At 33.9% G+C, this 14159-nt stretch overlaps 1 protein-coding gene across 1 annotated transcript in view; it reads left to right on the top strand.

Annotated features, from left to right (window-relative positions):
* The window catches only part of Dach2 (dachshund family transcription factor 2), a 537829-nt gene that overhangs the window by 451324 nt on the left and 72346 nt on the right, over positions 1-14159 (top strand). Inside the window, exons 7-8 of the mRNA XM_050130221.1 lie at positions 558-693; positions 3119-3202. Coding sequence (XP_049986178.1) covers positions 558-693; positions 3119-3202 — 220 coding nt within the window. The remainder of the gene's footprint in view (positions 1-557; positions 694-3118; positions 3203-14159) is intronic.

Genomic DNA, 14159 nt, shown 5'->3' with positions numbered 1-14159 from the left:
GTCCCATTTATTCAATGTTGCCCTTAATGTCTGTGCTGCTGGGGTTATACATAGGAAGCGATCGCCTGTGCCCATCTGTTGTAGGGTACTTCCCACTTTCTCTTCTATCAGGTTCAGTGTGTTCAGACTGATATTGAGGTCTTTGATCCATTTGGACTTGAGTTTTGTGCATGGTGATAGATATGGGTCTACTATGTTCATAGCAGCATTGTTTGTAATAGCCAGAACCTGGAAACAGCCTAGATGCCCTTCAATGGAAGAATGGATGAAGAAAGTGTGGAATATATACTACTCAGTGGTACAAAAAAATATGACATCTTGAATTTTGCATGCAAATGGATGGAAATAGAAAACACTCACCACCTTCTATTATTTAATTCTAATTACATGGCATTAATTTCTCAAAAAATATGTTTAAAGTATTTAAGTCCATTTCTTGTTCTGTGTACACTTCCAGGATAAGTAAGAGATGAATATTTCCAATGCTATTGCCAAACCATCTGGATAATATCAGTGCATATGTGAACTGAAATATTTTGTGTTTTATTTTGTATCAGGAGCGGATCCCAGAAAGTCCTTCTCCTGCTCCCTCTCTGGAAGAGAATCATTGCCCCGTGAGTCAGACTTCCTCCCACCCAAGCAGCAGTGTGTCCAGCTCTCCATCCCAGATGGACCATCATTCAGAGAGAATGGGTGAGTGTTTGGCCTGAAACAAGCAATTGGGAGACAGTGTTTTCAGGAAATTTCATACACCACATCTCTGACAAGAGGAAGATCTTGGAGGAACTGGCACTTCTTTAATATAAATGGCTTTTGAAGCAATACAGGAAATAGTGGAACATATCAGAATATGTTTTCCCTGAAAGGCTTTCCTTTATTGTGACCCTCAATTTCATGGGACTGATAAATACCATGAGATTTTTTGATACAATAATAAGATGAATATGTTGATATGTACCATCTTCTACAGTTACAACATGCACAGCATCTCTGTGATATTTGAGATAAGATATCCTTCAGACAGTCATTTAAAAATAAATAAAAATAAAATCAATATACACTATGCCATAATGTTGAAAAAAAATTTCCTCTACATTTTTGATTCTTAAGTTTTAGATCTTATAGATGAATTGGGATAAGGACTATGTGACACTTGAATTTGTTCACAGGACTTTTATAGTAGCTATCTTTAAATTTGTTTTTGGTAGACCGTTTAAACATTATTTGTTCTTTTGCCTATAATATGGAAATATTTAATTTCTTGCCTGTTGCACAGAATTATTGTGAGATCATATAGCATTGACTCCGTGGGAAAAAACATCACTTATTAAAGTAAAAAGACTGAGAAATATATAAGGTGATACATATGTTTTTCTTTTTTACTTTGCTTAATATTTTATTCTCTATGATTTTACTTATCTATACACATTTTTATTGTCAGGAACAATCAGTTATAATAAATTCTCAGTTTAAATAATTATGGATTGTTTTTGCTTGATAAAATGGACATAACTCTTTAATGTCCACACAATTCAGTATCCAATGTATATATTTCCTTGAAGGAAAATGATTTCTGCTTTTTTGTCAATAGCCTGTCTTTGGTAATGTTTTATGTCCTCTAAATTACTACAGCTCATAGTAGTACTTATTTTAGGATCTCCCAAACCACTAAAATTTGAAGGAGGAAAGGAATTTTAGAGATTAGGATATGTGTTCTATTCTAGATTTGTGCTATGAAAGGATAAAGATCATTTCTCCTTGATGGAACTTCATCCAAATCTATGTGTTTCAGTGTTATATATTGTCTTTCTTTCTAGTTCGATAGTTAGCTCAGTGAATCTTAAAGAAAGATCTATATTATAAGTACTTGTGGACTTTTTTAGTACACTATGAATTTAATTCACTTGATCTTGAACATAGCTTGAGAAGAAACATGTTTTTATTTTCAGTATCTCCTTGGGAGATTCTAATGACCAGTATGCTTGAGGTTCCTGGTCTTTAGTTAACTAATTTTTATTACAAAAAGGGGTATTTAATCTTTCCTCTAGTTTATGGACACAGACTACCTAGTTGTTTCTAACTTGAGGAATATTGTTACAGGAAATCTAAGCAAGAGAAGAAGCTATAACTGAATAATTTTAATAAATCAAGAAACTAAAGCATATATTATGCTATTGAGATAATTTGGTACTAGGATACTGAAAGAAAATGGGAAAGGTATCTATATAATTTATATCTCTGAAGGAGAAAGAAAATCAATTATTGAGTGCAGGATAAAAGTTGAACACACACGTAAATATATTTACTAAATCATATGACCTAAGAGAAAGTATAACATACACTCCAAAGTAAAATAAAATATTTTGTAAGCAATTTAATATCTTAGAAAAATTATTGGAAAATAGTGTATATGTAATTCAAATGACAGTGATTGGTCACTGTAAGCACATTTCACAGCTGCCCAAGCATGATAGAAATGTTATCTACAATTGAATGGAAATGTTTAATAGATTTTAGCTGTAAAGTGACTGTATCTTATTTATAGAGCTGTAATGTTTCAATGACATATGACTACATAGAAAGCAATGATAAATTGCAAATTAGTATGTTCTGCTTCCTTGAGTATAAGTGTTTTGCAAAGACTCACAATAAGTGCCAGAAAATTATATTCTGCTGTCAATTTAAAATATATTTGGAAAAATTTCACAGTAAGTTAAAGGCAAAATTATTTTAATCTCATAGTATATTAATTCTTTTATGAATTCATAAATAAACATAAATACATAAATATAAAAATTATAGATATCCTGAAATATTTTGAGAAAAGCATTAGTTATGAAGCTAAATACTAATTTGTGCATTCATTTTAAAAACATGATTTAAATTGTATGTATTACCAACAGTGCTAATACTAAATGTAAATGATACTTTAAAAACCACTTGATTAATCATCTTACTTATTTGCAAGATACCTGGCTATCACCCAAATATTCCTTTTGTTACAGGACTATTTAAAATAAATATAAATTGTTGGATTATGTTAGCTATTTATGTGCTTCTGAGAATTTCTATGCCTATTTTGCATGAAAGTGTACCCAGTTCCCTTTTTCATTTTTAGTTATGATACCCAACAATAGAGAAGAACTTATTGTTGACCAAGATAATGGACAAACCATAAAAAAATTCCAAAGGGATAATAAAGGTAAAATGATTTTGGCTTATTTGATATATGTATGAGTATCATACACTAAATGCCACATTGTTGTGTAGTCAAGTCAGAGTAGATTAATACTGTCATTTTCTAAAAAATATGAATTTTGGACATTTCAAATTAAACTTTACCAAGATACTCTATTGAGTACTTATTGTGGGGTATAGATGGTTATGCCCTCAACCTGGTTTATGATCTGCTGAAGCATATAACTTAAAGTATGTCTTTGTAAAGAATAGGGAGTAGAACATTTTCAAGCGATTCTCCCTTGAACTGAAAGCTAAAGACATGAAAATATAGGAGGATATATAATCATTTGTTATAAGCTATGCATTATTGCTGCTACACTGAGTTGGAAAAGTAACTTATACTTTTGCATCAGTTCATTAAATGATCTACTTTTACTTTATAGAAGGATATAATTTCTTTCTCTAATAAAATTTCCATATTATTCAGGACACAAGATTCACTTTGATGCATAATTAATGAAAAATTGCGTCTTTCTTCTGGAGGCTTAACTTGCTTCATTATTACCTAGATGAGCATTTTAGCTGTAATTTAGTAAAGTGTATGATTGTAATTTCACTGATACATGGTTGGTTTCCTTGCCACATGTTTAGTATTTTCTTAGCCAGACACGGAAAGACTATACCCTTTGGGACTGCACTGTGCATATGATTGATTGCGGAATAGTTGTCAGAAAGGAGCAAATCAGGTTCGGTATATTAGAGCTTAAACTCTTAGGCAGGTAATGAAATTCTAGTTAAGAATAAAACTTCACTCATAATCCAACAATTTGTTCCTGAGACCAATTTTTTTGGAAGGCAGAACACTTTAAACACTGCTGGAACATGAGGATATACACACATTACATTTTTTTTCCATAAAACACATAGTTGAATGTATTTCCTTTTCAATTGCTTTCAAATGGCACAAATAGTTTGGTCATATACTGATGAGGACATTAGTAGACAGTAGCTAGCATGCTAAACTACATTCAAGTTATAATGGAATGTTTTCCTTAAAAAATGATTTTTTCCTATCCACTTCTACCCATTGTACTTGAGACAGTAAGGCAAAATGTATGTTACTCAAATAGGCTTCAGTTATTGAAAGGGAACAAGTTACTGTGTAACACTTAACATTTATTAAGTATGACAAGTAAGCAGTTTATACAACTGTAGCAAACATATGTTTTCACATCTGCTTTGAATAATATCATAATGATTTTAAAGATGATTTATAGCTCTGGAAATTATAAAATGCAAATACTACCATTATTACCAAAGTTCCAAAAATGAAGAAATGCTATTTTTTTCATATAACCTACTGTTGTTTTGCACATGGCAAAACTATTGTTACTATTATAATACATGTCTCAAATGATAAATTTTTACATGGGATTTTAATAAGTGAGCATGTAAAAGTTTATGCATTCTAGGATTTCCTGACAGTAAAGTCCATTCAGACTGCATCCAAAATGACTTACCAAACTGACAAATTTATTTGAATTAAATGGTCTAACTAAACTGACTAGTCATTGAAATTGAGTGTTTGATTTTATCTTTCTGTAGACTTTGCCAAGTAAAGTAACCAAGTTAACCATGTATTATGACTTTGTGTCAGACAGTCCCTTTGATGGTGACTTCATCATCTTTTTACCTCTAAGACCCCTCAGTAAAGAAAACTAGGGCCACAATATTAAATTGAGGAAACTTCGTAAGCTTTGTTTCACAGGTCTTTCTCAGAATCTTGCAGCTTTACTTTTATTCTTTTACTATTTTATGGAATTATTACATGTAAGTTTGTGGAGCACTGTCATGATTAAATACAATGTTTTTTTAATAACTTCGTGGGTATTTCTACTGTTATTTCTTATGTCATACATCATTTTCCTTTCATGATCTATAATCTTTATACACCACTACTCTGATATCCTTTTTTATAATTTTATCATTTTGAATTTCACTGGCAAGTTCAACCATAAAATATGTGATTTTAAGAGTTTAATAATTATTCTCTCCATCTGATTTCCTCTATATGTGCCCAATGTGTTCTATGCGTTCCTTTTACCTTTATATTTTTTTTGATGCTGCAAATGCAATAAATAGTGTGTTGCCACTTATCCACATATCCATTGTAGGACAACAAATTCTTTCTAGATTTTGGACAATTATAAATTCAGATTCTGTAATCATTGATAAACAGTTTTGTGGTTTATATATTCATTTATATGGAACCAATACTTAAGATTGTGATTGCTGAGTTAAACTTAAAAACTACTTTCTGTAGTGTCTGAAACATATTATATTCTCACCACCAATATATGAATATTGCAGTTCCTCCACATCCTTGCCAGTGTTTTGTGTTGCCTTTAGTTTATTTTTACTTGCAACCATACTCAAGGGGTATACATTGATATCTGATTGTAGACCTAGTCTCATTTCCCTGAAGAGTAGTAATATGGAACCTCTTATCTATCTATTAACTTTTTTCAAATGTTTCTTACTTTTTTCATTTTCTAATTGAATCAGTACAGTACAGAGGTTATTGAAATTGAGAATATGACAGAAATATAGGTTTATTGTGAATGTATATTTTTTATATATAAAAATATTTAGAGCGGAGGTATGCAATCAAGGTCCAGGATGTTATGTTTATTTTAGTTTAGAACTACTAAGTATAAATAGAACGGGATCAAACTGGACCCTCTGAATGTGGCTGACAATTGGGGAAGACTGAGAAGCCCATGATGATGGCACTGGGATTTGTCTCTACTGCATGTACTGGCTTTTGGGGATCCTATTCTATTTTGATGCATACCTTCCTAAGCCTGGAAGTCGGGAGGGCCTTGGACATCCCACAGGGCAGGGTAACCTGCCCCCTCTTAGGACTGGATGGGGAGAGTGAGCTGGGGAGCAGAAGGGAAGTGAGAGGAGGAGAGGAAGTGAAAATTTTGATTGGTATTATTTGTAAAGTAATAAAAATAATCTGCTGAAAAAATGTACAAAAATTTTGTGAAAAAATAGGAAAATTATGTCTCATCTTGGTCTTTAGTTTTTATTATATATTTTTGTTGATATTCTGATCACGATTTCTCCTCTCCCAACTTGCTGTTCTTTATTAACTAATTTTTTTTTTACAAAGTTTTTTACAAAGTTAAATTTTTCTTGATTCAATACATAAGCTTCTCTTACATAGAACATAGTTATAATCTTAAAACGGTAAATCTGAAAAATTTGACATAACCTAGGTTTTGTGCGTTAGTTTGTTTTTGCTTGTATTAATGACTTGTAACACCATTGTCCCGGATAGCCATGCAGGCCACTCGGAATGACACGGCCCAAGTGGGAGGATGGCCCTCAGACACTAACATTGTCCCAAATCTTGGGCATCCACACAACCTTCAGTGATAAGAGGAACCTTGGATATCAACACAGATCCCACCTACAGTAGGGTCATGGCTTTCTGCTGCAATTCTGGCCTGGATGTTACCATGGCATCGGGTAACAGTGCAAGCCACTGAGATCTGTCTGTATATCTCTTGCTATAGCATGTCTGAAAATTTTAAGATGTCATTATTTTTTTTACTACTGTGTAATACTCCATTGTGTAAATGTACCACATTTTCTCTATCTAGTCTTTGGTTGAGGGACATCTAGGTTGTTTCCAGGTTCTGGCTATAACAAATAATGGTGCTATAAACATAGTTTAGCACATGTTCTTGTGGTATAATTGAGCTTCCTTTGGGTATATACCCATATTGAAATAGGAGCGGCGGGGCTGCGTCCCCAACACCCCGGCCGCTTGGCTAGCTCATGCCCGAAATAACAACACACAAACTGTATTCATTTAAGAACTGCTTGGCCCATGAACTCTAGCCCTTACAGGCCAATTCTCGCATCTGGACTAGCCCATTTCTAACGATGTGTGTAAGCACCCCAAGGTGCACTTACCAGGAAGATTCTAGCCTCCGTCCATCATGCGTCTACCCAGGAGAGCTGAGTGTCGGGTCTCTCTGGGAGCAGAGCAGAGTCTGACCTCACTTCCTCTTCCGCCCAGAATTCTATTCTGTTTACTCCTCCCACCTATGTTCCAAGCCATGAGGCCAAGCAGCTGGTTTATTATAACTTAACCAATGAAATCAACAGATTGATATATGACACTCCCACATCATACCCAAAAGTGGTATTTCTGGGTCTTGAGGCAGATTAACTTCTAAGAAATTGCAATACTGATTTCCAAAGAACAAGTTTGCACTCCCAGCAGCAAAGGAAGAGTATTTTTCTTACCCCACATAAATTGTCATCAGTGTTTTGATCTTTGCCTTCTGACAGGTATAAGATGGAATCTCATAATTGTTTTCACTTTCATTTCTCTGATGGCTAAGGATCTTGAGCATTTCCTTAGGTGTCTTTCAACCATTTGAGATTCATCTATTGAGAGTTCTCTGTTTAGGTCTGTACCCCATTTTTATTGGATTATTTGTTCTTTTTATGTCAAGTTTCTTGAGTTCTTAGTAAATTTTGAAGATAAAGGGACACATTTCAAAAATAAATTTTATGTGTACCATTTTTTACTTCAGTATGGAAACATATAACTGTATGTTTTTCTTAACATATTGATAGAATTATTTACTGAAACCCTTTATGCTTATAGGTTTTTAATTTAATCTATTTGTTTTTGGAAGTTTCCATTTGGAATCTTTGGGTCATGGCTTTCTTATATTTAATTTTAATGATATTTTTGAATTGAAATAGATTTACATTGCTTTCTCCCTTCCTTTCATTCCTGAAGATCCTTCTAGTGACCTTCTCTTGAACCTAACATGTTTCCCAACTCTTAAGATCATAGATTTTTTTGTTATATATATATATATATATATATAATTTTGATTATTATATGGCGAGAGTATGTTTTTCTTTGATCCAGTCTGTTTGGTGTTCTGTATGCTTCTTGACTATTCAAAGGAATATCTTTCTTTATGTTGGGAAAGTTTTCTTCCATGATTTTGTTAAAAATATTTTCTGGGCCTTTGAGCTGTGACTTTTCTCCTTCTTCTATTCCTATTATTCTTATGTTTGGTCTTTTTATTGTGTCCCATATTTCCTGCATGTTTTGTGATGAGAATTTGTTGGCTTTGCTGTTTTCTTTGAGCAGTGCGTTTATTTTCTCTATGGTGTCCTCAGATTCTGAGATTCTTCTATTTCTTGTATTCTATTGATTGCGCTTGTTTCTGTAGGCTCTGCTCGTTGATCTGGATTTTCCATATCCAGCTGGTGCTCAGTTTGTGTTTTCTTCCTTGCTTCCATTTCAGTTTTCAATTCTTGAACTGTTTCCATTACCTGTTTGTTCGTTTTTTCTTGGTTTCCCAGGGTCTCATGTACGTATTTACTCAATTCTTCAAACCTTTTTTATACCTCTCATCCATGTCTATAAGGGCGTTTTTTTACATGTTGTTTAAGGGACTCTGTTGCTTTCATAAAGTCAATTTTTTCCACTTCTGTGTTAGGGTGTTCAAGTCCTTCTGTTGTAAGATCATTGGGTTCTGGTGTTTTCATGTTGTTTTTCGGATTGTTGGTTGAATTCTTGCCTTGGCGCCTGCCCATTTCCTCCTATCGAAGCCATCTAATGGGTCTTTCAGAAGCAGGTTAGGTTTCCCTGTTGGCCAGGGGCTCCTCCTACAAAATGCTGTCGCTCTGTTTCCTGGCTCCTGCCTGGGGCCTAGTTCCCTCTTGCCCCTCAGAAGGGTCTTCAGGAACAGGACCCGGCTCCTTCCTTGCTAGGGATCTCACCAACCAAAAGCCTACCTGTTTGCTTTAATTGTAGTGGGACGATCTGCTCTAGGTGTTGTGCGCTGGTCCCGGCTGTCTGCTGCCTCCTGCACCTCCCTGGTGCTCTCTGGTGCTCCCTGGGCCTGCGCTGCCCAGGTGTTCTGCTGCCCCGCCTGGACCTGCTCCGGTGGTCTGCTGCCCCACCTGGGCCTGCACTGCTGGTGCTCTGCTGTCCCGCCTGGGCCTGCGCCGGTGCTCTGCCCTATATGTTTTCAGTAAAACTTATAAGTAGTATCATCCCTGGATGAGGCCAGCAGTCAATTTTTGCCTACAATTCGTTGCCTAGTGTTGGGACCAAAGAAGTGGGTCTTGGGTTGGGAATAGCAGGATACAGGTGATATGAAGTAGGAAGCAGAGAAAATATAACAGGGAACAAATAACACCACGGTTGTTTAATAAAGTTTTAAGGAGTTATTTTATATTTGCCTAACTTTTACACAACACATGTTCGTGTGTGTGTGTCTGTGTGTGTGTGTGTGTGTGTGTGTCTGTGTGTGTCTGTGTTAAAATAAGTTAAGCTACTTGGGCTGACAATACTCCCCCACAGAAACCATAGACCAGCCAAATCCCTGGAATGAGAAACCTTCATTCAAAGGATTGGCTAGGGCAATCAAAATGACTCCCTAAACAATATAGACTATCAATGTAGCCATTATTTCCCTCTGAAGACACCAGATGTTTAGGACAAAGGACCCTAATAACTCCAGCTCTATCTGACTTGCAAGACTCTTTACTGTGTTCTAGCTTCTATGGTTCTATGCAAGCTGTTTATCCAGTCCTTAGCCAGCAGCAAAACCTATGATCCATGACAATTATCAGCATGGCAAGATATGCATAAGTAGAGTAAATGACATTCACATGCCAGTGTAAGTATAAATATTTTGTTGTGGGGAACTTTTCAAAGTTGAGACTCATTTTTTACTAATTACAGAAATATTCAGATTAATTTTTATGTTTTACACGCTTTAATAGTGTTCCCAATATTCTCTCTATGCTCTTAGTATATGAAGGACCTTTAGTAATGTTCCTGTTTGGATGTTGGAAGGTTTTTTTTTTCTTGTTTTCTCAATATAGAAAGGCTTTTAAATTGTATTGATTGTTTTCAAAGAAGTACATTTGATTTGTATTTATTAAAAAAATCATTGATTTCTATCCTTATCCTTATTTTTTTCTTTCTGTTTGATTTGATTTGATATTCCAATTTATTTTAGTTTCATATGGTAGGAATTTAGATGTCTGGTCTTATAATTTTGTATTAGCCTATATGCATATTTAATAAATTAAATTCTTTTTTCTCAGAATTGTGTCACTGAATTTTAGTGTGTTAGAGTCAGTTTGCAATGACATGACAATGATAGTTGAAATAAAGACCATGACATAATTAATTACTTAATTTGTATTATGGTAAAAAGAGGTTTAAGTTCATGGTCACTTACTTATATTGCTCCTGGATTCATATATAGGTCAAATATTTGTATGAAGAACACGTGGTAAAGTGCTCCCCTTATCGAGTCTAGGAAGCATAGACAGAGGGAAGTCTGAATAAAGATCCTTGGTTGTCTTCAAAAGTATGCTTCTCATACCCTGATTTTCTTTTACCTTTTAAAATTTCTGTTCGTTTCCACTGTTACTACCTGTTAGGTAGCAAGCATTTAACACATGAGTTTTAAGAGACCACATAAGCTCTAAACCACTACATTTTATTATTGCCCTCAGAAGCTAATGTACATCTCTAAGCCAAAATTGCATTTAGTCCTTCCCCCCAAACTCCAAAAGTCTTAAAGTTTCAGCTTTATTTTGTACTCCACTATCAAAGCCTTATTTAATATTCAACAAAAAGCATTGTGTGAGTAAAGAATAAAAGAAAGTTCTACAATTTTAAGATACAATGAAAAGGGGCAAAAGTCTCCATTAGAAAACTGAATAATTGGAAAACAGCACTGGTGATTTGGACCAAACTCAGCAATATAGTGATTAAATCCTTTAGCTCCATGTCTGCATCCTAGACACATGATAAAATCATGTGAGCTCCAAAGACCTTGGAATAGTCATCCCTGGAGCTTGCTAACTGCAGCCTTCTTGGCTTCTCTCTTATGTGGCTTTTACATACTCTTTGCAGTTTTTTAGCAGATTATTCTTTTCCTAGAACCTTAAGTCCACCTTGAATCTTTGGCTTCAGACTCGAAGCTTAGTGCACTGCAAACACATTGGCTGGCATCTTAATTTTTCTTTCAGTTTACAAAGAGACACTTCTCATAGTTACAATTCTTATATTCTGCATGTCTGCAAATCAAGTTTCATGTTAATAATGTAGAGTTCTGCCATTGAATATAGAAATAGTTGGGTCACCATGGGATATGATTACAGTAGTTTATTTCCTATCCTGCTATGCATGGCAAAAATATTTCTGCGGCTGTTGTTACAAATTGGCCTGTACAAGCTATATTCACAATTAAAATGTTCACAGTTTTAAACATTTGACCTTTTGATAGATGAGGCCTTCTTATTTTATGAGATGCCATCAAGGAATATTTAATATTTCTCTGTTATAATGAAACTTATTTTTAATAGTGTTAATTTCTTAGTCAACTGCACCCAACTTAGCCTAAGATTCTCTTCTCTCTCTCCANTGTTTCTTTCTGGCCAAGCCTAATCATTATGGTGTACCTTTTGTTCAATTTCTTTTTGTCTTTTTGGTGTTTTATTTATTTTTAATTAGTTAATCAGTTTTATATATTCTTCTGCCATATATTCTATCCTGATCACAACTCCCAAATTCTCGGCATAAATTTGGTTAAAAGCAATCAGCATTGTACCATGCTACTGTATAAATGCTGTGCTTCTTTGGAACTGGCACTGTCTGAATGTTAACCTATTGCATGGATATAACATATTTGCTTCTCTATCCATCATATTTTAGCTATTATATTTAGTGTTGAATTTTTTGACTTATGCTTTATTTTATCTTGTACATTCAACTGGGAATTGAATTTATGGATCTTATAACTCAATGTGATAATTGCTTAGAACAATGTCACATTGTTTTCAAAAGTATCTGCAAAATTTCACCTTATTTGAAGTCTATACATGTTCTTAATTCTTGCTTTTCTCCTGAACTTTTACTATTGTCTACTGTCTGTCATTTTAATAATAACAGATGGTGGATATGAGCTTATCTCATTGGATGTTTGACTTGAATTTCCTGATAAAGATTTTTGAGTATCTTGTACTTATGGTTCACCCACATATCTTTGAAGAAATATCTGCCTAATTTTTTATTTATTTGTGAGTTTGGAAGTTTGTATTTTGTTTTTGCAGCTGTAGATTTTACTTGTGTGTTCTAAATCATAAGACTCTTATAAGATGTAATTTTAAAATATCTCACATCACTTTATTGACTTTTTCACCTTTCACAGTATTATTTGATAAAAAACTTTTAAGCTGGGAGAGATCAATATTTCTGTCTTTTGTGTTACCACTTGTGGTGAAGTATCAAAGAATCTTTTGCAAGATACAATGCTAGAATATATATTACTCCCTTTTTTCTAAGTCTTTTAACTTTAGATATTACACTTAGATTTATGGTCCTCTTCGAATTATTGTATTTGCTGATGGCTAGTCGACTGGTTTCATTCTTTTGCATTCAGATATCCAATTATCCCAGCACCATTTGTTGAACACTTTTCTCTACTGGATTGAGTTGGCACCATTATCAAAAAAATCACTTCACCATCAAAGTAAGGGTTGATTTCTTGACTGAACTCTATTCTAAGGTCTATATCTATTCTTATGCTAGTATTAGCATGTTTTGAACATTGTATCTTTATCAGAAAGATTGTAATTGGGAAATGCGAGCCCATTTTTAAACCAGGATTGCTTTGGATATTTTGGGTTCTATACATTTCCATGAGAATCGAGAATCGCTTTCAGTACCAACTTCTGTTGAAAGGCCTGTTAGAATTTTGATGAGGATAATGCTGTTATTGGAAACAAATTTGGTAGAATTTTCCATCTTAACATTACATATTGTGATACACGAACATAAAATGTCTCTTTAGGATCTCCTTATCTCCTTTTAATAGTGTTTTCTTGATTCAGAACACACATTTATACATAAATGGAGTTGATTTGTAATTATTAAATGAGTTTTAAACCAACTCTAAATGGAATGACTTGTTAATTTAAATTTCAGATTGTTCACTGTTACTATATAGAAATATAGTAATTTTCTATATTGATCTTGTCTTCTTCATCTTTTTAAACTTTAAATCCCCAGTGGTCATCTATAGATTACTTGAAGTTACTTTGCTGTATTGTCCTCATGATTTTTATGTATATCTCACTGTATGTAACAATATAGACAAGTTTTTCTGTGTATTGCTATCATTTTTAATTGCTCTCTGTGACTGAGGTTTCTATTTCACTGATAAAGTGAAGCAGTGAAATTACCATCTTTATTTTATTCCTAACATTCTGAGGGGAAACTTTTATTATTTCACACCTTAAATATGCAATTATAAAGTGATTTTTAAAAGATTCTATTTACAAAGTTGGCAGTTTCCTTTTGTATCTACTTTGTTTTATATTCATTTAATTCAAGTATGTTGGATTTGGTCAATTACTTTTTGATTCAATTGAGATGATTCTCTGGTTGAATCTATTAAAATCCTGAACTAACTGAAAACATTTCAAGTAAATTTCACTATTATGCCGGGCGGTGGTGGCGCACGCCTTTAATCCCAGCACTCGGGAGGCAGAGGCAGGCAGATCTCTGTGAGTTCGAGACCAGCCTGGTCTACAAGAGCTAGTTCCAGGATAGGCTCCAAAACCACAGAGAAACCCTGTCTCGAAAAAACAAAAAAAAAACAAAAACAAAAACAAAATTTCACTATTATATTTTATGGTAAGAAAATAATGAGACCTATTTTTCCAATAAGTCTCTGAGACTAGCACATCTATTCATATTGTACGATTGTATATGGCAGCTTTATAGAACTTTTAATTTTTATATAACTAAAGTTTTATACTCAATAAACTATAATTCCCCAATTACCATATCACCATTTCATGAAATCAGCTACTTTCTCTAATGCTATAATTTTTAATGCTTTAAA

Source organism: Alexandromys fortis, unplaced genomic scaffold (genome assembly GCF_014885135.2).
Source record: "Alexandromys fortis isolate MF-2015 unplaced genomic scaffold, M_Fortis_MF-2015_v1.1 scaffold_230, whole genome shotgun sequence".
NCBI lineage: Eukaryota > Metazoa > Chordata > Mammalia > Rodentia > Cricetidae > Alexandromys > Alexandromys fortis.
This window is presented reverse-complemented; position numbering and strand designations above follow the sequence as displayed.